Source organism: Nuphar pumila, chromosome 4, assembly GCF_984573655.1.
Source record: "Nuphar pumila chromosome 4, dmNupPumi1.hap1.1, whole genome shotgun sequence".
Lineage (NCBI taxonomy): Eukaryota > Viridiplantae > Streptophyta > Magnoliopsida > Nymphaeales > Nymphaeaceae > Nuphar > Nuphar pumila.
In genome coordinates, this window is record NC_143252.1 from 37,416,025 (window position 1) to 37,440,754 (window position 24,730).

Below are 24,730 nucleotides of genomic sequence, written 5' to 3' on the forward strand. Positions count from 1 at the left end.
GGCAAAGGTAAGAAGGAGCGTGAGAAGAAAGCAACAAAGTATATAATGGTGGTTGGTGGGGAGGGTCTCTTTCGAGGGAATTGGCGACAAACATTGAAAGATAATTGTCGGGAACTCAACATATTGGTAGTTGGTTTTCATGGTTGATTTGCTTTTTTGTGAGAATTATAAGCATTTTATGGTGCATACAACAATCTAGAGAGAGAGAGAGATTAGGAGGGTTACCTTATGGGATACTATCTAAGATACATGAAAATATTTGGGGGTGTGGTTGAAGGTAAATGTAATATCCCGATCTGGGACCTCGAGAGGCCAAGTCCACTTTGTATTATTTTTTAGAAGAAAAGTATACAGAATTCACACAGAGAAAATATGACCAATTTTTTATTATTTTTCCTTTTTTTTAATAAACTTAATTTCATTGACAAAGTTCATCATTCATAATATATAAAAATAATAATTATATTAGTGTTCAATGACAAGAAAATAAAACTAACAAATACTCTACTCCACTATCAAAGTAGCTGATCACGTCTTGTTTGCGCTATTGTGAAGTGAACTTACAATTGTAATTATATAAGGGGTGAGTCTACAACTCAGTAGAGAATATTTATAAACAATAAATGATTTTAACTTACAACTGTAGTGAGCTCTAAGCTCCTAATTTGAGTTTAGTTTTCAACACACCACACATGGTTTGTATATTTTAAGTTTTTTCATCAACTCTCTCAATCTAATACTCACTCACAACAAACTATAATGCTAGGTCAGCTATACCAGTCATAGCCATCTATAGGCATAACAACCCGCGTAGAACACCCTAATTCTATAGTGCTGGCTAGACTATAAATCATACACTCCTAGTGATCCCCAGATCATCAAGCACTGTAGTTAAACAATAAGAAGGACCCCACCGGTAGCTAGCCGGAAGGTCAAGCTCAAACTCATCATAGTTCATGCTACATCCTAACTATAATGACTTTCAACCATCCATGGTTGTCTAGAGTCCCGAATACTATATGAATATAAAACCCTAATTCATATCTTAAGTTCATTACATTGCACCTTTATCTCAAACTCGTGTTTCACTCATTCTTTCATAAGTGCCATCATGAAATAATCATGTCAAATCTCATTCTCAATCTCAAAATGATATTAGGGTTCACCCTTTATATCATATTTAGCATGCAACAAGATGTAGTCTTTACATCATTAAATTACCGATGGCCCACTCTCCATGGCGGCTGCACTCTGGCTGCAAATCAGGTAGCCCTTTCTACAAGTTGCCACTTCTAAGATTTAAGGGGTTAAGCATGCTAATCTTAATGTAAATTCAAATGACATGACCAGATTCAAGGAACTCAAGGCTAATCATAATCTCATCATGATACATGTTATTCAAAGATTATAATAAAGATATGTTATCATAAAACAATCTTTTTCTAATATGCATGACATATCATGACTGAATTATGCATATAGTCATCTCATTGCAATTAACTCATGCATTGTCATTCTATGCATATTATGTTTACACTCAGGAGTTGCATTTCTAAACATGCTAATATACAACAACAATCATAACATGCAATAAAATATGATTTATTCACACTAAGATTATTTATAATATCATTTACCTTGAATATGAATGTTGTACTCTGGTCACAATCAAGTCTTAAGTGGATCTAATAATAAAATTTGATAATCACACAAACATGTTCATATAAATACACATACCTAAATTACCAAAATACTCATCTTGATTTGACTCATCAAACCTCAAATTTTATGCCCCTGATTTGACCAAAACCATAAGACAAAAAGATTCTCCTCTACGATACGAGTCCAACACACCAATCCTCATTCAATTCTGATTTGGAGTGCAAAGTTAAGCCCATTTTACTTAATCGAATATTAGGTACACACAAGGGTAATTTGGTCATTTTAACTCTTATGATTTGACCTGACTCATCCGAAGTAAAAAAGGTTCAATATTAGTTTATAGTACTAAGTTTACTAAACCTAGTCTCGACCCAACTGGGTTTGATTTGAAACTCAATTGAATTATAAAAAAATCATAATAAATTACAAATTAGATCAAGACCTGTCAGACTCGATCGAGAACATGTTCTAATCTGGATTCAGAATTGATCCATCTAACTATGGATTGGATCTAGATCCAACTACATATTAGATCTAACACTAATCTGAACAACTTTGTACTGGATTCAAATTCAGTTCTGATCTGGATCTAGAATTGTTAGATAGGATTCAGACCCAATTTTTTGATCTAGATCCATAATTGATATATCTACTCCATACCAGATCTAGACCCAAATTTTTGTTTGGATCCGAATAAACTTGGATCAGTCTAGACTGGCTGGATCGAACTAGACCCGGATATAATCTGATCTACTTTAAACCAGCCTAGGTCAGACCCGACCTTGTCTGGGTTCACACCCAAGCCAGTTCGGTCTGACCGAGTTGGAATGATTCAGTTGACTATTTTTTTTTACTTGGTTCAGTCTAGGTCGCACCTAGACCAACCCAGGACTCAGTAGACCTGACTCGGTCTGGTTTACTAGCCAGACCTAGTCGGTTCTGCTGACTTGTCTGGGGTTTAAGGCAGAAGGGGCACAACCCCTTCCCATCCTCCCTGTCATGGGTTCTTGGCAACCTTCGGTTGCCTCCACCCTTTTGTAGAGGTTGCTGACAACCTCTTGTTGCTGTCCCCCCTTCTCTCTCATTCGGCAACAATGCTGGCAGCTATGACTGCCAGCTTTGTTGTCTATTTTTTTTCCTGCAACCTATCGGCAACCATGGCTGCCAGGCTTCTCAAAGAACAAGCATGATGGGGAGGAGATATGGTAGTTACCTGCTATGGTTGTCGGCGACTGCCTCCCTCCTTCCCGACATCTTGAGGTATGCTCTAACTCTCCCTCTCTCTCATTTTTTTGAAATCTTTGTGTGTGTCAAGTGGGCTGGGAGGTTCACTGTGAAGGCTCTTTATAGAGCCTTTACGATGGGTGAGGATAAACCTTAGCCCGTCCGACGATCATGGGGGGGGGGCACTTATCCTCACCCCCCTACGATGAGAAGGGAAAGAAGGTTCTGTAATTGGGGTAACCATCTACTATTAGTTTTTTTTTCATCTTCTCTTTTTACCTTTCCCACCCCCACCCCCACCCACCTGAGTTCGTCGAGTGGGTTTTATAGTAAAATAGGAAAGGCCAATTGTGATTTGTGAGTGATTTTCATCATTCTTTTGTTTACTTTTCATGGTTTTTTCATGAGATAATTTGATAGAAAGTTATGGAGAAAAACTTGGATGATAGAGTAAAAGGGAAATGTACCGACCTCTTTTGCATAAGGTTATCCACTAGAAAGGAAAAATTGGTACTGTCAAAGAGGAAGATGAAGATGAAGCTAAATGCCCTGTAGCACAGGTGACAAATGAATAATATTGCTCTTACACCTTGTTCAAAAGGATGGAAAATGTCTCTGGACGTTTTCTACCGGCTTTAATGGCCATTAAATATTGGTAGTCATTACACCGAAAAGGGGATATTTCTATCATTATCACAAACATCAAATATCCTTAACGGGGTGGAATTAGATGATGTGGTCCGGTGGTAAGGGTGGGCAATGGGCTAAGTCGACCTGACTCGTTATGGGTTGGGTTTGGATCAAGGTTTTAGATTCAGGTTTGTTAGCTATCGAGCCGAAACCCAACCCATTATATACGTGAGCCGGGTCTGGGTCAGCCCACGAGCTATCAAACCAATTCGATGAGCCTCAACTATTTAATATTTTTTATTAATATAAAATTTTAAAAATAATTAATTACATAATAACTTAATAACTATTATTATTTATCTAATTAGTTGCATTAATTTTATGAGAACTAGAAAGATAATTAGTTGGGTACATAAGAACTTGTTATTTATTTATTATTTACCTAATTAGTTACACTAATTAATTGAGTTTGGGCAGGGCTGGACCTGCATCACATTGCTCTAAATGGGTCCTAGCCGGCCAGATGCCCACCCTACTTGAAGAAAAACGGGTTTGAAGAAGAGAAAAATTCTTCCTTTCACTATTGAAAAACTGAATGATTACATTGGATATAAAAGACCCTATTTATACTAGAGGTACACGATATCCTCTAGAATACCGATACAAGAGAATCTTTATTCAGATAAATATGAGAGAGTTCTGGTTTCTACAAACTTACTATATAAACAAAAAGTCATTGGGTTCGGTATACCATGGGAACATGACATATTGTGTATTCGGTATGTCATTATATTCGATATACTGAATACACAAGGCTTCTTTTACTGCCCCTCAAGTTGGAGCAGACGGATTGAGGAAGCCCAACTTGGTCCTGAGACAGGAGAAACGGTCAATGCCAAGAGCCTTGGTAAAGAGATTCGCATACTGCGAATGCGTGGGAACAAAAGTGGTTTCGATAAGTCCACTCTGAATTTTTTCACACACAAGATGGCAATCAATTTCGATGTGCTTAGTGTGCTCGTGATAGACTGGGTTTGCAAAAATGTTAAGGGATGTCTGGTTATCGCAATACAATGTCAAGGGCTGGGGGTGACTGATGCCAAGATCCATCAGCAGGTACTTGAGCTGTGTAAGTTCGCAGCATGTCAAGGCCATGGATCGCTACTCGACTTCAGCTGAGGAGCGAGACATGGTGGACTGCTTTTTGGACTTCCATGAAACGGGATTGTCTCCAATCATAATACAATAACCAGATGTGGACCTACGAGTGATCATGCAGGAGGCCCAATCAGAATCACAATAACTAGTCATGTGGATGCCACTTGTGGAGGACATTAAAATCCCTTTCTGAGGGCTACTTTTGATATATCGAAGGACCCGAATAGATGCATCCATATGCGATTGTCATGGCTGACTGCTGAATTGGCTGAGAATATTTACCGTAAAGACTATATCTAGACGTGTTATGGTGAGGTATAGCAAGCGACCCACCAGATGGTTGAATGACCTCAGGTCGTCCAAAAAAAATGCCATCTTCATGATTAAACTTGATATGGGATTCCATGGGTGATTTGCTTAGTTTTACTCCAAGAAATCCCATGTCCTGAAGAATATCAAAAGCATACTTACACTGAGATATAAAGATACCATTCTTGGATCTGGCGACTTCAATTACGAGGAAATATTTTAAACGTCCAAGGTCTTTTAACTAAAATTAGTGATTTATGTGAACTTTGAGTTTCTCGATGTAGGTAAGATCATCTCCTGCAATAATAGTATCGTCCACATAGACCAGAACAAAGATATGTGCTCCGTTAGTGGCCTTTGAAAAGAGAGAGTAGTCAGCCATAGACTGAGCAAAACCTTCTTAAAGAATATAATATGATAGTTTAGTAAACTAGTTCTGAGAAGACTGTTTGAGACCATACAACGATTTATGCAACTTGCAAACTTTAGACTCCCCCTGAACCGAAAAACCTGGTGGCAAGTCTACGTACACTTCTTCATTGAGATACCCATGTAAAAAGGCATTATTAATGTCTATTTGGTAAATATGCCAATGCTTTATTGCTGAAATAACTATTAAGCATTGGACAATGACGAGTTTAGCAACCGAGGCAAAAGTCTCATTGTAGTCTAATCCTTCAATTTGAGTATAGCCTTTGGCTATGTGGCACACTTTATGTCTTTCAATAGAGTTGTCAGAACTATACTTTGTTTTGTACACCCATTTGCATCCAACAGGTTGTTTTTCGGTAGGTAAATCCATAATCGAACAAGTGTGGTTCTCTTTCAAGGCCCTAATCTCTACAGTCATGGCATCTCGCTAGTGTTAGAACTTCATGGCTTGGGAGAAGGTTTTTGGTTCCGGACATTGGGAAATAGCACTTAGAAAGGCACAGTATTTTTCGGAAAAATGATCATACCTTATGACTTTAGACAGTTCATGAATTGTGTTGTAGGCCTTTTCTCTTGCATTGGTTGATTGAAGTATAGGAGCAACGATATAACAACTGTAGTCCTTGAGATGTAGTGGTGGATGTCGGTTTCTTTCAGATCTGCGGACTTGAATGGACTCAATGGTGTCAAGACTGGAATCATAAGAAACAAATGTAGGTGTTTCATTGATAGTATTTTCATTGGATTCTTGAGTCTCGCAAGATTGAGACTCAAAAAAGGGAATGGGCAAGAGACTCCCCACTTCATCATTCAGAGTTTTATGATCTTGAAATGGAAAGATATTTTCATAAAACTTAATATCCTGACAGACAAAAATCTTTTATGTTTCAAGATCATACACACAGTATCCCACTTGACCATATGGGTATCCTATGAATGATCCTTTGCGGGCATGGTTGTCAAATTTGTGAGAGTAATGAATATTATGAGCATAGAAAAAATATCCAAAAATGCAAAGATGATCATAAGAAGAGTTTTTTTGATGTAGTAACTCATAGGGTGTTTTCTCAAATAATGGTTTTGACGGGATGCAATTAATGATGTATGCAGCCGTTGAAACACATTCTTCCCAAAACTTAATAGGTAGGAAAGCTTGAAACCACAAAGCCCTAACGACATTAAGCAAGTCTCTGTGTTTGCGTTCGACCACACTATTTTGTTAGGGGGTTGCAACACAACTATGTTGATGCTCAACACCTTTTTTTCTCAAAAACATTTGCATGTCAGTGGAAAGAAAACTCAGTTCCATTATCAGATCTAAGACTAAAAATCTTACTATTGAATTGGTTTTCAATAAGAGATTTTTTTTGACTTGAACTATAGTTTTAGATTTATGTCAAATAAGGTGAACCCATGTGGTTCTGGAATAATCGTCAACAATGGTTAAACAATATTGTGCTCTATATAAAGAAGTGGTTTGATATCCTCCCTAAATATCACAATGAATGAGTTGAAAAGACTTTGATGAAGCAATGAATCCACTAAGAAATGGAAGTCGAGTTTGTTTAGCCTTGTGGCATACATCAAAATGATTGTGGGGAACACAACCACATCATCTTTGATTATTTATGACAATTTGCAATCTAGTGTTCGAAAGATGTGCAAGATGTAAATGCCAAATATTGGAATCAAAAGAAGAATTATTCAAGGAAAGGTTATCACTGGTCTAAAAAATGTAAAGTTTATCACGTCGCTTATCCACTCCAATCTTCTTCTTTTGGAGATGGTCCTGAAAAACATAATAATAATGAGAGAAGAGAACACCACATTTGAGGTCTTGAATCAATTTACTCACAGAGATAAGGTTAAACTTAAAATCTGGGATGAAAAGGACACTTGATAGAAGAAAATTTGGTGCCAACCGGACACAACCCATATCGGTGGCATGAGTAGAGGAACCGTTTGGGAACCCAATAGGAGAAAAATTGGTGGTTTTAGGAAATATTAAGTTTGACAAGGAATTGATAATGTGGTCTGGCGCGTCTGTGTCTATGATCCAATGTTCAGGTGTTATGGAGCATGCAAAAGAGACATCTAGATTACCTGTCAGGCTGACCGTAGGTGATGGTTTTGGATTACCTAGACTTATTGCAGCTAGTATTTGATCCACTTGTTCCTGGGTGAATTGTCTGGGGCTTTGGACAAATTTATTGCCTTCTAAAGTTACATCACTTGTGTTAGTCTGACTGCTTTGATGAGCATTAGCAGGAGTATCAGATCAATTTGGAAAACCGTGGAGGTGAAAACATTTTGCCTTGACATGTTCAATTCTTCCGCAGTGGTCATATTTTGGGTAGATACAATTTTGATGATTCTTGATGTTATTCACACTGTTTTGAACATTAGAACCTTTTATAACTGTTGCTACAGGTTCTTGGTTTATCGTGACTTTGTGGTCACGTTGTCTTTCTTCTTGTACAAGTAGTGCAAAGGCTTTAGATATACATGGTAGGGGCGCCATTAAGAGCAGTTGACTCCTTGTGGCACCGTAGCTTTCATTCAGACCCATTAGGAATTGCATGAGTCTTTCTTGGTCTTGCTCATCGTGAATAGCTTTGGCCGTTCCACAAGTACATGATGGAATAGTTATGTATGTGGACATCTTATCCCATAGGCCATTCATCTTAGTGTAGTATATGAGAATTTGCATTTGTCTCAGATTAATAATCTCTTGTTGGATTTGGTATATGAGTGGAGTGTTCGATTGAGAGAATCGCTCGAGGAGCTCTATCCATACTTCAGCTGCAGTTTCAGTTTAAATAACACTTGAAGACAAATTCAGATGTAAAGAGTTGAGACCATATTATTGCATCGTTCCCAAGCGGCAACAATCCTTGTAGGGGAACTTAGTTTCTTAATGGACCCATCTACAAAACTAAAATTATTTTTCGTAGATAGTGCCATGGTCATTGCGCGGTACCATCTGGTGTAGTTGTTGCCGGTCAATGGTTGAGATACCAACTTAGTTTCTTAATGGACCCATCTACAAAACTAATGTTATTTTTCGTAGATAGTGCCATGGTCATTGCGTGGTACCATCTGGTGTAGTTGTTGCCGGTCAATGGTTGAGATACCAACGCCATGCCGGGATTGTCTGAATGATGGAGAAAAAAAGGGGCTCTCAATCTCTTCAGAGTTCGGGCTTGACATACTTTCAACTCCGCTATCCATCTAGAGCGGGTGCACAAGGAGAGAGCTAGGCAGTGGGCAAGTATAGCAGCAAAAAAAAAGCGGTGCTGCAAGTGAGAGTTGGAAAGAAGGAACCTGGGTAGTGGATGTGCGGAAGATAGACGGACGGTCCAGCTTTGCAGAGGAAGCTGAAGAGGCCGCACTATGACCTGTGCTTTGATGCCATGAAAAAAAACAGGTTTGAAAAAGAGAAGAAATCTTCCTTTCACAATTGAAAAACTGAATGATTACATTAGATACAAAAGACCCTATTTATACTAGAGGTATCTAGAATACCGATACAAGAGAAACTACATTCAGATAACTATGAGAGAGTTCTAGTTTCTGCAGACTTATTATTATGAACAAAAAGTCATTGAGTTTGGTATACCATAGGAACATGACATACCATGTATTCGGTATGTCATTGTATTTGGTATACCGAATACACGAGGTTTCTTTTACTACCGGTAGGTAATAAACCATTAACCATACCCTTGGGAGTGTACATGTTCAAGCTGTCAATTAATGTAAAAATGGAGGGTTCTTGGTTTGGTAGAAAACATGAACACATGTTGGAGAGAAAATTTGACGAGCAGTACGGTGGCTTCAAAATAGTAGTGGGACTTGTTTAATGAAAACTCATTTTCTTGCATGAAGTATCAACTTTCTGTTTTTAAGTCAATTTGATTTTTTTTTTTTGGTTTTCCTGAGTCGGTGCAGAGGAGGCTTTCCCTCTCTGGTGAGGCGGTTGGTCCGGCATGAACGGAAGCAGATCAGGTCATGCTGAAAATGAGCGTTTTTGCTCATGCTGACATCGTGGCCATCCGATTTGCATTTTAAAAAGCTCAAAAGTCAACAAAACCACTTGGCATTCATCCAAAATGCAAACAGACGGCCACGATGTTGGCATGAGCAAAAAGGTCATGTTCAGCATGACCTGACCTGCTTCCTTTCTCACCTCGTATATACGATTCGACCCACCGGCGCATGCCTATCAGCTCAGATTGCACCACGAGGCCCTTCTCATTCCTAACTCTAGCCCGGGGCACCTCCCCCCCCCCCCCCCCCTCTCTCTCTCTCTCTCCGAGAGAGGGAGACAAGAAACTGGTGGTGCTATGGGCAAGAATAACAGCGCCAGCAGCAGCAAGTCGAGGATGGGTTGGCAAAAGATAGAGATCAAGAAGATAACCAATGAGGAGGCGCGACAAAGTTTGCTTCTCCAAAAGATGCAACTGTTTGATCAAGAAGGCCAGTGAGCTTTGCATCTTGTGCGGGGTTGAGATCACCATCATCGTCTTCTCCCCCGCGGGGAAGGCCTTCTCCTATGGCGACCCTTCTGTGACCTCTGTCATCAACCGTTTCCTCGACCCTTCCTCCTATGCCCCTATCCCTCCTGACGGCCGTCGTGCCACCGTCATCCAGGAGCTCAATCGCAAGCATGATGACCTCCTGCAATAGATCGAGGACGAGAAGAAGCGCCACGCCCTACCGCAGAGGCAGCACCACAGCGAGGCTGGCGGCCGCATCGGCTTCCTGTGAGACACCGACGTCGACGAGATGCCCCTCAACCAACTCCAAGAGTTCATGCACCTTCGAGGAGATGTGATCCGCTCTCGCCAAGCGCATCGATGATCTCGTGATGGGAATGGCCATCACCAACATCCGCCCACCACTGTCGTCCACCACCAACCTCCACTTCTTCTTCCTGCCACTTTGCCTTCTACCTCATTCTCCTCCTTGGGTGTCTACAATAGCAGCAATTCCTTCTTGATCATCCCGATCGTTAATACCAATAACGGTTTCATGGGAAGCGCTAACCCTCATGTCTCGATACCTAATAGAGCTACTGATTATTATCTTAGTAATCAGACCACCAATTTTTTCTGCCCTCTCGAGTTCTTCAAGTTTGATCAGTGAGTCACGGTCTTAAGATTTATGATATACATGTGGGTTTGCCAGTTCATTTGTGTTTGTGTGGGAGGGAGGCTATTGTGGCAACCTAGCATGCAACTAGCTAGTAGTGTGTTGTTATTGCAGTTGCGTGAAACCATGCAATGAAGATTACTGGATGTTTGCAAAAGCTTAACTATTCTTGAATGAATTTACATGATATTTGAGTCTTGGGTTTTTCATAAAAACTACTTATTTTCTTTTAGTTATTATTGGTGTAATTATCAAAAAAATTGTTATCAGTGTAATTAGGAAACACAAAGCTGGGCCTAACATTGAATTACATCTCTTTGGGTGCATCATTAGAGTTCATCTAAATTCATGGCAATTCATCTATACTTAGTGTCCAATATGTGTTTGGTGATTAATCTTGGATATGACCAAGATGGGAAGTGTTGAGAAACTGGTATTGGTGCACTCTTGACTAAATGATGTAATTTAGTCTAGTAATTAACTGACATGACTTGCTAAGGACCAACAGGTTGTGATTGAGTTTCTTAATTGCCCGATTGACAACATTCATGAAGTGTTCTTCGAAAACATGGAGTATTTATACATTCGATCCGTAAGATTTGGAACAAAATCCATATCTGCTACGTGTTATTCGAACATAAATGCTGCATGATATCGCTACAACTGGTCAATCTTAAGTTTTTCCTTTGCTCATAGACAACGTAATTTAAGGTAAGATTGTTACTATTATTATTTGATAATCTCACTCACTTGCAAGCTCATTAGTGTAAAGACCCGAATTGGGATCAGGTGCAATCACATTGCATAACAATACTCATCATTGCTATGTGCTATTATAACGCAAATTTTATGTGATGGCTAAAATGGGAGGATTTCAAGAATTGGTGTTGGTCTTTCCTTGCCCTTTAATATTGATGTAATTAGTGTACTAAATTAGCTAACTTTATGTGCTAAGGATCAAATAGTTCCAATTGAATTTCTTAATTGCAAGATCGGCCATATCCCTGGTGTATCACCTAGAAAGGATGTTTAGATGACCATACACTAACTTTGTGTTTATTATATTGTGAAACCATGATGCCATATGTGTATGATCTTTCAAAATTGTTTAGCCTAATACCTGTGGCTTTTTGACATTTTAAAAGAATTTCTTAATAGTTGGGCATCTGTATTGCACAAGCCAAAGCAGCAGGCTCCTAGGAGCTAGGGGGTTTACACTGCCAGAGGAGCAATTGTTATCTCGTCAAGGCAGATATCTTACTCTGCAAATCGGTTCCAGTCATCCCCCAAAGTCATCCTTATCTTCATGCCCCTCATTGGGATTTCATTGATGCAAGTTGTTTTGATCAAATTGGACTCCATAGATGTGATCTGCATCATTAATTTACTGAAGATCGACAGTTATCAGAATCAGATTTGTGCGCAGGATTATTTGGTGACTCAAAAATCAATGGTTGACAACACAATTTTTGTGTTTTAAAAGATCATATTTTTTCATCGGAAAAGTACGATCCAAGGGTCGATCCTTATTAAGTCGACCATGCTGAAATCATCTATGGGTTCAGCTTTGATAAAAAGACAATTGCGTCAATAAGGTCTAAGAGGGGTATGAAGATGGGGGATGACATATGGAATGAGAGCAGTGTTGTCAGTATGGGTGCGTATCGGTCTGAATCGGTTATTTTTTAATAAATGTAAAAAATAGATTAAAATTAAAAAATTTAATATTATTTTAATAGCTTTAACATGTGTCACGTTATGATTGACACATAATATTTTTTAATTAATTTTGGGTCAATTCATAATGATATGACTTGAGAATACCGATTCACGGGAATCATTGGCCAAATGATACAGGTCGGATTCCGATACTGACAACATTGGATGAAAGGAACCAAACTGCTTACTCCGAGTGAGTGCAGTGTTTCCATGTAACAAAACCTAAAAAAAATCATATCATTTCAAGCATGGTCACTACAGACCCAATGCAGGTGGTTGGGTGCCCTTAAAAGTCTGATAGAGTGGAGGATTATTTGAGCTATGGTGGACTTGATGTACTGGGATAGGTTAGGTGATGGTTCATAGAAAGATAGTCTTAGTAGTGTGGGAAGCTTATCAAGTGTCTAACAAGAGAATCTAGGTAAATTTTGTGCTATCTTTCTTGATTGTTGTGCTAATCATTATTACAGTAATGTGAAATAATGAGACGCCAAGAGTTTGATATTTTAAAATTCATTTGCGATATTTTCTTTTCTTTTTGAGATTTTGGGAGGAAATCCTGCTAGAAGAGTTGTGTTTATATTGACATTTTATTATATTCATTAGTTACCTTGAAAAGACACTAAAATGTTCGGATCCTTCCACAGGTTTGTAAATAAGGAAACTATCAAAAATATTTATAGTGGATTAATTGCTTTCTAAAATAGTTCAAGAAAAAAACTAGTTAAAGGGTTTGTTAAATTGTTTTCTATTTACATATTATTGAATTTGAGGGAGGAGTGTTAAAGAATCTAAATCCATCATATTTTGAAAAATCTTACAGAAAGTTATCCGTATACTTTGACTCATAATCATGCTGTTGAAAATAAAAAAGAAAATTAATTTATTTGATTTGTAACTCCATCTTAAAAGGTTTTTGCTATAAGGATTCCATTGACCTTCTCATTCTTTTATAATTATGTTGAGTCCCTCAAAAATCATATCCAGAAAACTCTATGTTAACATAAAAAAACAACTAAAATAATGAAATTTACTATAAAAATATCTAGTACACGGGTTGGGCTAAACTTCGATTTATTGTTTCAGGTTTGTCAAGGCTATTTAACATTCAACTTCTGTTGAGTAATAATAACACATCCAGGGCTATGTCAAATATTGGAGTCATTGCAGAATACCCGTCATATTGGAATATATTGCAAGAGATTTTTCTCCTTATGTGTGCATGTGTACATGTGTGCGCGCGCTTTGCTCTTTAACTGTTTGAGTTTAGTAACATCAATATAGCCATAACTGGCATGATACGTACTGTTAGAGATAATAACTTGGCCAAAATCTCTCTCTTTCTCTCTCTCATTAACAACGAGTAGTGCATTGGGGATCTTGGGAGATTATTTATAGTAAAATAAAAATGGAAAGTAATATGATGCATGTGATGCTCTGCACTGTCATGGATAGGGTAACCCCCAAGATCTCCTTCCCACACTCTTCATAAATAGTGGCATCAACACATCATCGATAAAAAGTACACGTCTAACCCCACCTTTGCTGAATCCAACACGACTGGGTCTACGCTTCCACTGTGACCAACTTAAACAATTTGGCTCGGATCTCTTATCTAGCCCGAGACCAACCAAGTAGCTAGAGCTGACATATGTTCGATCAACCATGTTGTAATTGGGACTTGACCAGAGCAGTTTCAATTCATCTCCAACAAAAGGAATTCATCACTCCTCTCATCTCAATCGAGGGTAATTCAACCATTTCCAACTATGATGTGGAATAAGAAAGTTGACTTGGATGATTTAATTCTCTCTCTCTTTCTTTCTCTTGTTGTGTTGGTTGGGCATATATATATATATATATATATATATATATATATATATATATATATATATATATATATATATATATATATATATATATATATATATATATATATATATATATATATATATATATATATCAACTTGTTCTTCAACACCATAACCATTGTCCTCTCTTCTTTCCACCCTTCTTCTTTAGCTTCATATATAGAATAAGATAGAATTAGACATCCTTCATCAACAACAATACTTCTCTTATGGTGAATAACGTATCGAGACGGAGAATGGGACGTCAAAAGATCGAAATAAAGAAGATTCAGAACAAAGACAATCGTCAAGTCTGCTTCTCCAAGCGTCGGAATGGTCTCATGAAGAAAGCCACCGAACTCTGCATCCTCTGCGGGGCCGAGATCACAGTCATTGTCTTCTCCCCAGGCGGCAAATCCTACTCCTTCGGCAGCCCCTCTGTCGACTCCGTCATCCACCGCTTCCTCAACCATGCTGTGGCACCAGGCATGGCGGCATTGGGTACGGACCCAGCCCAACACTCTAACGCCATGAGAGAGCTCAACTGGCAGCACGACGAGCTCCTCCAACAGCTAGAAGCGGAGCGGAAGCATCGAGCCGTCCTGCAGAAGCTGCACGAGAAGGCCTGCCAGGATCAGGCCATGGCCTTTTGGGATACGGACGTGAATGACCTCGAGCATGGCCAACTCGAGCAGCTGCTGCCGGCGTTGGAGGAGCTGAGATCGACACTGCTGAGGCTTACTGAGGAGCTTATGCTCAAGATGCCCGCACACGCCCGCACGCTGTTCATCGAACCCGGCTATGCTTCTGCTTCTCTTTCTGCTGCTGTTCCTACTTCTCTTCCTGCCTCTTCCTTTATGAGTGGATATGATTTTAGCGTTAGCAGCAGCAACACGATGTTCGTTCCGATGACCAGCAACAATAACTTCGATGGTTTTGCCATGAGTGGCCTTAACAGTCAGATGAACGTTGGCAGCTACTTTCCTAGCAATCACGATGGTGTCTACACCGTTGATTTGTCCAACTTAGGCCACGAGATAGATGATATCAAGTGCAGGTTTTAGCACTTGTGTTTTTTTGTAACTTTCCTTTTCCTTTTCCACGAACTGTTGGTTGTTTTGGTGTTTTATTTTTGAGATTAGCAGACGGTTTGTTTCATAGTTCATGCTGAACGTACGTGTTGCATATGTGCATGGGGGTCTGATTGAATTGTCAGCAATCTTATTATGAATGAAATAGAGATCTCATAGTTTTCAATTTAAAATTTTCTTTTACGAGTATTAAAAGCTAAAAGATAACTCATGATAGTCATGGGTTCATGGGTTGGTTGTAAATATATAGTCTATTATGAATGAAATAAATTTACATGTGGTGTTTAATTTTTAGATTTATCATCTTAAATCTAGAAAAAAAATATACCCAATGTTGGATATATAATGAAATTATCAGTATCACCTTGTATTTGCCGAAAGATAAAACAATTTTCAAATATACTCTTACTTTTCTGTTGGTACCTATGTGAAGTGGGAGAGTTTCGTGACGACGGTGTTATTTCATGGGCTTATTGAAAGGAAGGCTTGCCATTCGATGACAAACTGTTGCTTGTTTAGTGCAGATGGGCCTAGTTCTTTCCAAAAGAAAGCAATCTGTTCCCTAAACAGGCAACCAGGCCAAGTTTAATTGAACCTGAAAAGTGTTTGCTAAACATGTTTAGTTTTTGGCAAGAAAGTTGCTTGCATAACAAGTTTGGTTATTGCCAAAATCCATGCCCATAATATAATTCGCTCTTAACAAGGATGTGTTGGGAAAAACCACGAGCAAGAAACAACCAAAAGGAAACAAAAAACAAGAACGATCAAACAAAACACAAGAAGAACACAGATTTATGTGGAAAAACCTCTCCTCAAATCCGAGAGAGAGTAAAAAACTATGGCCGCCCAGAGAGAAATCTTATTACTCTTTTCCAACAGTTACAAGACGAGGAAAGAAAATTGAGAATATAAACAAGGCAAGGGCGACAACCCTAACCCTAACCAAATCGGGTCTGATCCACTGGAAACCGGGTCCCAAACATAAGTCCAAAAAAAAAATCTTCTGAGGGGACGCTGCCCCCCTATAACCCCCCGCCAGGGGCGGCCCCCCTGACCCCTGCCCTGCGCCGGGGGACCCGATACAAAAAAATTTCTCCAACTGTCTTTCTTCCCAAACTCTTCTCTGAATCTCTGAAACAACATCCCTCTCTCATGCTCAATGAAGGAGTCCAACTGAGGCAATACACACCCTCAGTTTCTCAGTGGTCACACCTTTTGTCAACATATCTGCTGGATTTTCGGCACCAAGGATCTTCTTTAATGACAATGTCCCATCATTTATCTTCTCTCGAATGTAATGATACTTTAATTGGATGTGCTTTGTCTTTGAATGAAATACTGGATTCTTTGCAAGGCACATAGCACTCTGACTGTCACTGAAGAAAACACTTTTGTCCTGTTTCTTTCCAATTTCCTTCAGAAATTATCAACCACACCATCTCCTTTCCGGCCTCAGAAATAACAATATATTTAGCTTCTGTGGTTGAGAGGGCAACACATTTCTGAAGTCTTGACATTCAACTGATCGCGGTGTTACCAAATGTAAACACATATCCAAAAAGTGCTCTTCCGTCCGTCCACGTCTCCACCAAGGTCTGCATCTACAAAACCTTGCAAGTTTGCACTTCTCCTACTAAAACAAAGTGTCATACCTGATGTCCCCTTTAGATATCTCAATATCCACTTCACAGCTTCCCAATGCTCTGGTCCGGGATCTGCTATATAACGGCTCACAACTCCCACTGCGTAAGCAATATCCGGTCTGGTGCACACCATGGCATACATGAGTCTGCCAACGACTGAGGCATATGGGACCTTAGCCATTTTCTCTCGTTCCTCGTCTGTCTTTGGTGACTGCTCCTTCGAGAGTTTGAAGTGACTTCCCAGCGGGGTGCTTCTAGGCTTTGCATCTTAAACTCTAAACCTTTCCAATACTTTTCCAATATATTTTTCTTGTGATAGGTTTAGAGTTCTCTTCTCTCTATCCCGAGTGATCCGCATACCAAGAATCTGGTTTGTTGGGCCCAAGTCCTTCATCTCAAACTATTTTGATAATTTCTGCTTAAGTATGTTTATTTCCTGCATGCTAGAACCTGCAACAAACATGTTATCTACATACAAAAGCAAAATAATGTAAGACTCACCAAAGTTCTTGTAGTAACAACAATAGTCCAACTCGGATCTTTTGAATCCACAGTTATACATAAAAGTGTTAAACCTTTTATACCATTGCCTTGAAGCTTGCTTTAGGCCATATAGGCTTTTTTGCAGTTTACACACCAAGTTTCCTTTACCCTGGCTTTTGAAGCCTTCAGGCTGCACCATATAAATCTCCTCCTCCAAATCTCCATGGAGAAAAACAATTTTTACGTCCAACTGCTCTAAGTATAAGTTTTTTGCAGCCACAATACCAAGAATTGTCCTTATGGTAGTCAACTTCACCACATGAGAGAATATCTCAGTGTAGTCAATCCCCTCCTTTTGCAAGAATCTCTTGACTAACAATCTTGCCTTGTACCTCTTGCTGCCATCAGACTCATCTTTCACTCTGTACACTCATTTGTTCAACAATGCTTTCTTTCCCTTCGGTAATTTGGTTAACACCCAAGTCTCATTCTTTTGCAAAGACTTGATTTCATCTTGCATTGCTAACTCCCACTTAACCGAATCTTTCACCTGTATTGCCTCAGAAAAATATTTTGGCTCGTCAGAGTCAGTCAACAGTAAGTGATGTAAAGATGGAGAATACCGAGTCAAAGGTTTAGGTACTCTAACAGATCTCCTCAACTTAGGTGCAGGACTGACTGACTTTGTATTAGAGTCTACCTCGACTGTCTCAGAATTCTCAACATGGGTATTTGTTGAGATTTCCTCCAAGTCAATCTCTCTCGTCATATCTCCCTCTTTCTCTGTCCCCTCTGATTCTACACTGGACCTGTCTTTGTAAAACACATTCTCATTAAACGGTACATCATTAGTTCTTATTACTTTCCAGTTTTCTTCATTCCAGAAATGATAACCAAAGTAATTCGAGCCATATCCAATGAAGTAACATTTTCGGGCCTTATCATCTAGCTTATCCCTATTCTTAGAATCAATGTGTACATAAGAAACACAACAAAAAATTCTTAAATGAGATAAATTTACCTTCTTTCCCGTCCATTCTTCTTCTGGCAGTTTCATATCCAATGGGACTAAGGGACCCGATTGATCAGATAGGCTGCAGTATTGATAGCATCAGCCCAAAATGCCTTGGGCAAACCTGCGTGCAGTCTCATGCTCCTCGCACGCTCATTGAGAGTTCTATTCATCCTCTCAGCAACTTCATTCTGTTGTGGTCGGTTTGGAACAATCCGACACATTTTAATTCCGTTCCTTGCATAAAATGCTTTAAACTCTACACTGTCATACTTCCCTCCATTGTCAAATCGTAGGCCCTTCACTTTCAACCCGGGTTCATTTTTTACCTCTATTTTCCACTTCTTAAAAGTGGCAAAAACATCAGATTTATTCTTCAAAAAATAAACCCATACCTTTCTGGTGGAATCATCAATGAAGGTCACATAGTATCGTGAGCCTCCAAGGGAACAAACAGAGGCTGGTCCCCAAACATCAGTGTGTAGTAACTCCAATTTCTCTGCCCTCGGTTCTCTTCCAATCTTCAAAAAACTGACCTGTTTCTGTTTTCCTAACACGCAATCCTCACAGAAACTAGTGTGTACAGACTTCAAGTCTCGCAATCGTCCCTTTGATGCTAACATCTTCATCCCTTTCTCGCTTATGTGCCTGAGTCTAAAATGCCACAACTTTATATATGCTTTCGAACTCACCGAAGCAACAATATTTTGGTCGTTATCAGTCATGTACAGGGTCCCCAATTTTCTTTTCTGTGCAACAACCAAGATTCCTTTTACAATTTTCCAAAAACCATGTCCAAATACCTTTTTATACCCAACACTATCCAACTGACCTATTGAGATCAGATTTCTTTTTAAACCAAGTATATAACGAACATTATGCAATGTCCATTTAGACCCAAAAGCAGTCCTAATATACACATCACCCCTCCCCATAATATCTAATTGCTCATCATCAGCTAAATAAACCTTACCAAGCTTTTCAGCCATGAAGTTGTGCATAAGCTCTTTGCACGGAGTTGAGTGAAAAGAGGCACCTGAGTCTAGAATCCACGACTTGATTGGACTGTCCACGCTCAAGATCAAAACGTCCTCAAAACATGTAGTTTCTTCAACTGTTGCATTCACAGACTGGGCGTTGTCCTGGTTCTTCTTCTTCTTAGGCGCTTTGCAATCCCACTTTAGATGACCCTTCTTATCGCAGTTCCAACATACAAGGTCACCACGATGTCTCGACTTACTCCTTCCCTTTGACCTTGACTTACCACAGTTTGAACTCTGGCCCCGTTGGAAGTTTCTCCCTCTGCCTTCGAAACTTAAGGCAGCGCCTGAGGATTCTCCCGACTCCTTTCTCCGAATATCCTCACTGAGAATCATATCTCGGATTTCTAAGAGTTTCAACTTCTTCTGGCCAGACGAACTGCTCACCGCAGTTACCGTCGCACCCCAACTCTCGGGTAAGGAGGAGAGTAGAATAAGGGCTTTTACCTCATCATCGAAATTGATGCTCACCGAACTCAACTGACTCGTGATGGTGTTGAATTCATTGATATGATCTGTCACAGAGGCACCCTCAACCATCTTTAGATTGAACAACTGCCACATCAGATACACTTTGTTAGAGGCGGATGGCTTCTCATACATGTTTGACAATGCCGCCATCAAATCTGCCGTCGTCTTCTCATTTGCAATGTTAAACGCAACATTGCGAGACAGGGTGAGATGAATCACACCTAGGGATTGTCGATCCAACAATAGTCATTCTTCTTCCCCCATTGTCTCCGGTTTCTTTCCTGATAGAGGCTGATACAGTTTCTTTTGATACAACAGATCCTCAATCTGCATCTTCTAAAAACTGAAATCCTTGTCGTCGAACCGATCGATCTTTCCATTCTTGCTTCAACGAACCTGGCTCTGATACCAGTTGTTGAGAAAACCACGAGCAAGAAACAACCAAAAGGAGACAAAGAACAAGAACGATCAAACAAAACACAAGAAGAACACAGATTTACGTGGAAAAACCTTTCCTCAAATCCGAGAGAGTAAAAAACCTCGACCGCCCAGAGAGAAATTTTATTACTCTTTTCCAACAGTTACAAGACGGGGAAAGAAAAGTGAGAATATAAACAAGGCAAGGGTGACAACCCTAACCCTAACCCTAACTAAATCGGGTCTGATCCACTGAAAACCGGGTCCCAAACATAAGTCCAAAAAAAAATTCTGCTGGGGGGACGCTGCCCCTATAACCCCCCGCCAGGGGCGCCCCCCTAGACCCCCGCCCTGTGCCGGGGGGAGCCCCCGGACCCCCCTTCCTGCAAGGGCAAAAACAATGAATCAGGCTCCACAACTCATTAGGATGGGTCTAAGTTCCCCTGAACAATATTCCAACTCTTCTTTGGGTTGTATTCTATGTATTACTATAAAAAAAAGTATAAAACTTAATTCATGTTAGCTTCATAAATGGCTATGCATGAGATTTGCATGCAGAGCTAATCAGAGTCCAAATGGCTTAGGAGAGACATGGTGGTGATCAATAACTGCTATTTAATTGTACAAAACATGCTTAATATATGTTTCATTATGATGTAAGTTGAATTCGATCTTCATTGCATAATCTAAACATTAAAAGTATAGACTCCTTTCTCTCTCTCTCTCCCCCTCCCTATTTGTTGAGAATTGTTACTGTTGATTTGAAATAATTGTTGCTTTATCCGACCCCATTTTTTCCAACCTTTACCGTAGTGACAAAAGTCTAAAATGTTAAAATAAGGTCAGAGAAATTATCATGAAAAAAATGGATTTTTTCATTGTATATCCTTCTAGTTTTTTTTTTTGTAATTGTACCAAGCTTTTGTTGTTATTTTCTTTGTTAACCAAAGCTATTTCTTCCAATCATTGTATAGCAGATAAAAAATAGGGGTAAAATGGAGGTTAATTAGAGCTTGCCCCAAACCAGGCATGTGGATTTTTAGACTAATGAGCAGACATTCAAAGGCAAGGTGGATCCTGACGCTATCTGAATAATTTAAAGTCAAATGACCATGCCAAATAAATGAGTTCCATCTTCTTGAATTAGCTAAAAGAAAAAAAAAGAAAAAAAAAAGTAGAATTAAGACATATCATATTGAATTTTTTCTCTATGGTGGTTAACCCATAATGCAAAAATTCAATGAGAAGACACCGAGACCTAACACAAGTCCACCGCCATCCATTTTCAATTAACAAAACGTGTGGAAAGACCCACAACCACAAAAACCAACAATCCGTGTAAATGTTCACAAGGAGGTGGAGGGAGAGGGATTCCATGGTTCACAACCCTCTTACCCCCTAGGAAAGGAGCCTAACAACAAGCACTTGATGTCCTCCAACCGTTTCACAATCAATCGCATACTCAACTGATCCTTTGGTGACTCCGCTGCACATTGAAGACCCATATGTATGATGGATGCTAGACAGCGTTGCTGCCTGCTGCTTCTTAGCACCCGCTCAACATCTGTTCGGATCATGCCGTCATCTTCTTCCAACAGTGTGGGATCAACAATTTCCATTATTCGGTTGGGGAAGCCCATGGACGCAAACTTGGTTAACGTTAAGACATCTACAAACATGTCATCGGTTGGCCGTTTACCAGTAAACATCTCTAACAGGAGGATTCCATAGCTATAGACATCACCTTCTGTGGTTACATGCCAACCTGTTCCATACTCTACATTTCAACATATCATGTAAATTATCGATCAGAACCTTAAATTAGAGATAACAGCGGTTTAAGTGCCTCAACTTCTTTCAACAACAAAAACATCTTTACCAAATTGCTATATCATAAATATTTCCTTCCATCGTCTCTCTCTCTCTCTCTCTATATATATATATATATATTAGTAATGATAGGGTGATCCTAGAACACCTACTCCCACCTAACAAAAGCTTTAGATTTTTAAATTTCTTGAATTTTTTTGTTTATCAGACCCTATGGCTATGATCTACAAGAATTATTTAGTAGAAAACAAGTTTTAAATAATGTGATTATAGCATGCATGTAGGTTTTTTAAGACCTTTAAAAATCAATTGCTCACAATGTATTAAAATTTCATGACTTAAAAGATCTTATTTTTATGTTAAAAAATATGATCAGAAGCATGATTCCTATCAAATAAATACATGTAGGTTTTTTAAGACCTTTAAAAATCAACTACTCACAATGTATTAAAATTTCATGACTTTAAAGATCCTATTTTTATGTTCAAAAAACATGATCGGAAACATGATTCCTATCAAATAAACTATGTTGAGATCATCTCTAAGGCCTGATTGAGAAGATGCAACTTATAACTATGATTTCTAGCACGTGCATGTAGGTGCTCTCATAGCACCATAACATTAGTTTTCTCTCTCTCTCTCTCTCTCTCTCTCTCTCTCTCTCTCTATATATATATATATATATATATATATATATATATATATATATATATATATATATATAAACAGGGATCTTCCTAACCACTTTTCTTTTGGTCACTCATTAGGACCCTTCAAAGATCATAGTTACATGTGCCTTTTTGCTTGAACTGAACTAGTACATAGGTGTGTCTGCCACACATGTTTTGGACATAAAGTTTTTAAGAGCTACTAAATTTTTATGAGAGAGATAGAGAGTTCTCAAGTAGGACAGATATAACGCACAAGTAGGGCCCATTCACTCTGATAAAAGCGGGCTATGTCAAATTGCAATGATCAAATACAATCAGGTTTCTTTTTAGCTAATCTGAACATACAGAGTTGGACTTGGGCATGAACCGGTTTAGTTGGGGTCCGGCTCAAGACCCCATATCTGGCCCCATACCAAGCACATTTTTTAGACCTTTTTATATCCATGAACATTGTTAAAAAAATTAAGATGCCTGCCATCATGTTGCCTTTTGGACCACCACACGTATTCTAGAAATTTCACAGCAAATATGAATTATTATTTTGAAAAGAACATTTTGTAAGTGTTATATCTAGTATGACCTGGAGCAATATAACCAAATGACCCTTGGATGCTACGCATGCTGCTCGAACGAGTTGCAGGCAGAAATCTTGCAAGACCAAAATCACCCAGATGAGCTATCATGTCCTTGTCAAGGAGAACATTGCTAAGCTTGAGATCGCAATGAACAATGGGTACCAAATAGTCATTGCGGAGGTAGTCCATGGCAAATGCCACATCCATAGCTATTCTCAATCTCTCCAGCAAATTCAGCCTTCTGTTTCTCTCGGCCTTTGGGTGCAGCCACCTCTCCAAACTCCCGTTAGGCATGAACTCGAAAACTATAGCCAGAAAATCAGTGCCCTTTATATCTACAGTCGAGATGATCTTCAGAAGGTTGCGATGTCTAATGCTTCGTAAGGCTTCACACTCTCTTAAGAAACATTTCACATCCCCTCTTTGTCGTAGGTCTAAAACCTTTACAGCAACAATGGTGTTGTCTTCCCCAAGAATTCTTCTATATACATGACCAAAATTTCTGATACCCATAAGCTTTTCTTCACTGAAGCCATGGGTTGCCTTGTAGAGATCTTTAAAAAAAGCCATTCTGTAATAATTCTGCATCTCCAATACTTTGTCAATGAGAGTTGCAGTGTGTTGATAAGCTCGATCCATAATCGTGGTGATTCGATAGGATTCTGTTAGACCCCGAATATTGTTGATTAGGGTCGGTCGTTACTATGGTTATCCAAATGTTAGGGGAGGCTCACATCCCATATATATTAATGCTTGTATCGATCACCAAGGTAATATAATTCAGATCTGTTTCTCTCTCATGGATGTAGACACTAGTGCCGAACCACGTAAACTCAAGGTGTCAATTTCTCTTTGCATGCAAACTTCATCTTATAACATGGTATCAGAGCAATATTGAAGAATCGGTCCTGCTTTCGTTCTTCAGTCATCTGATCAGTGCTATTATCGAGCTCTTCCTCATCCATGGCAGACCAACAGGCGGGCGAAACTAGTAGAGGCTCTTCCACGGGAGGAGCCATATATCTGACAAAGGTTGTGATCTAAGAGCAGAACCCCTCTAAAGATCAATGGGAAATCCCATCTCTCCCCTTAACAAGCCAAACTATATAAGTTGGTCCAAGGTGAAAAGTCTATTTTTGAGTGGTAAATCCCGTCTCGGCTACATCAATGGAAAACTCAAGGCCCCTACTAAAGAGGATCCCATCTACGAGGAGTGTGAGTCAAATAATCATCTTGTTATGTCCTGGCTCCTAAATTCCATGAAACCAAACATCGCCGAAGGATTCTTATTTATGAAAACTGCCAAAGACATGTTGGACGCCCTCAATAAAGTCTACGATAAGAGACATAACTTAGCTC

General features: G+C 39.2%; 1 protein-coding gene across 1 annotated transcript; it reads right to left on the reverse strand.

Annotated features, from left to right (window-relative positions):
• Nucleotides 1–21,686: 21,686 nt before the first annotated feature.
• LOC149840025 (putative LRR receptor-like serine/threonine-protein kinase At3g47570) lies at nucleotides 21,687–24,010 on the reverse strand. Its single transcript, XM_090004975.1, has 2 exons — nucleotides 23,377–24,010; nucleotides 21,687–22,072 (listed from the first exon to the last, which is right to left on the reverse strand). The coding sequence occupies exons 1-2, from the start codon at nucleotides 24,008–24,010 to the stop codon at nucleotides 21,687–21,689; spliced, it is 1,020 nt and encodes a 339-aa protein (XP_089861101.1).
• Between the last annotated feature and the right edge of the window lie 720 nt (nucleotides 24,011–24,730).

Bases quoted from the DNA above. Each gene is read 5' to 3' on its own strand.
- LOC149840025 (XM_090004975.1), bottom strand. From the start codon at position 24,010: ATGGATCGAGCTTATCAACACACTGCAACTCTCATTGACAAAGTATTG. The intron at 22,073-23,376 runs GTCATACTAGAT...GTTGAAATGTAG, and splicing joins ATTTGGTTATATTGCTCCAG to AGTATGGAACAGGTTGGCAT.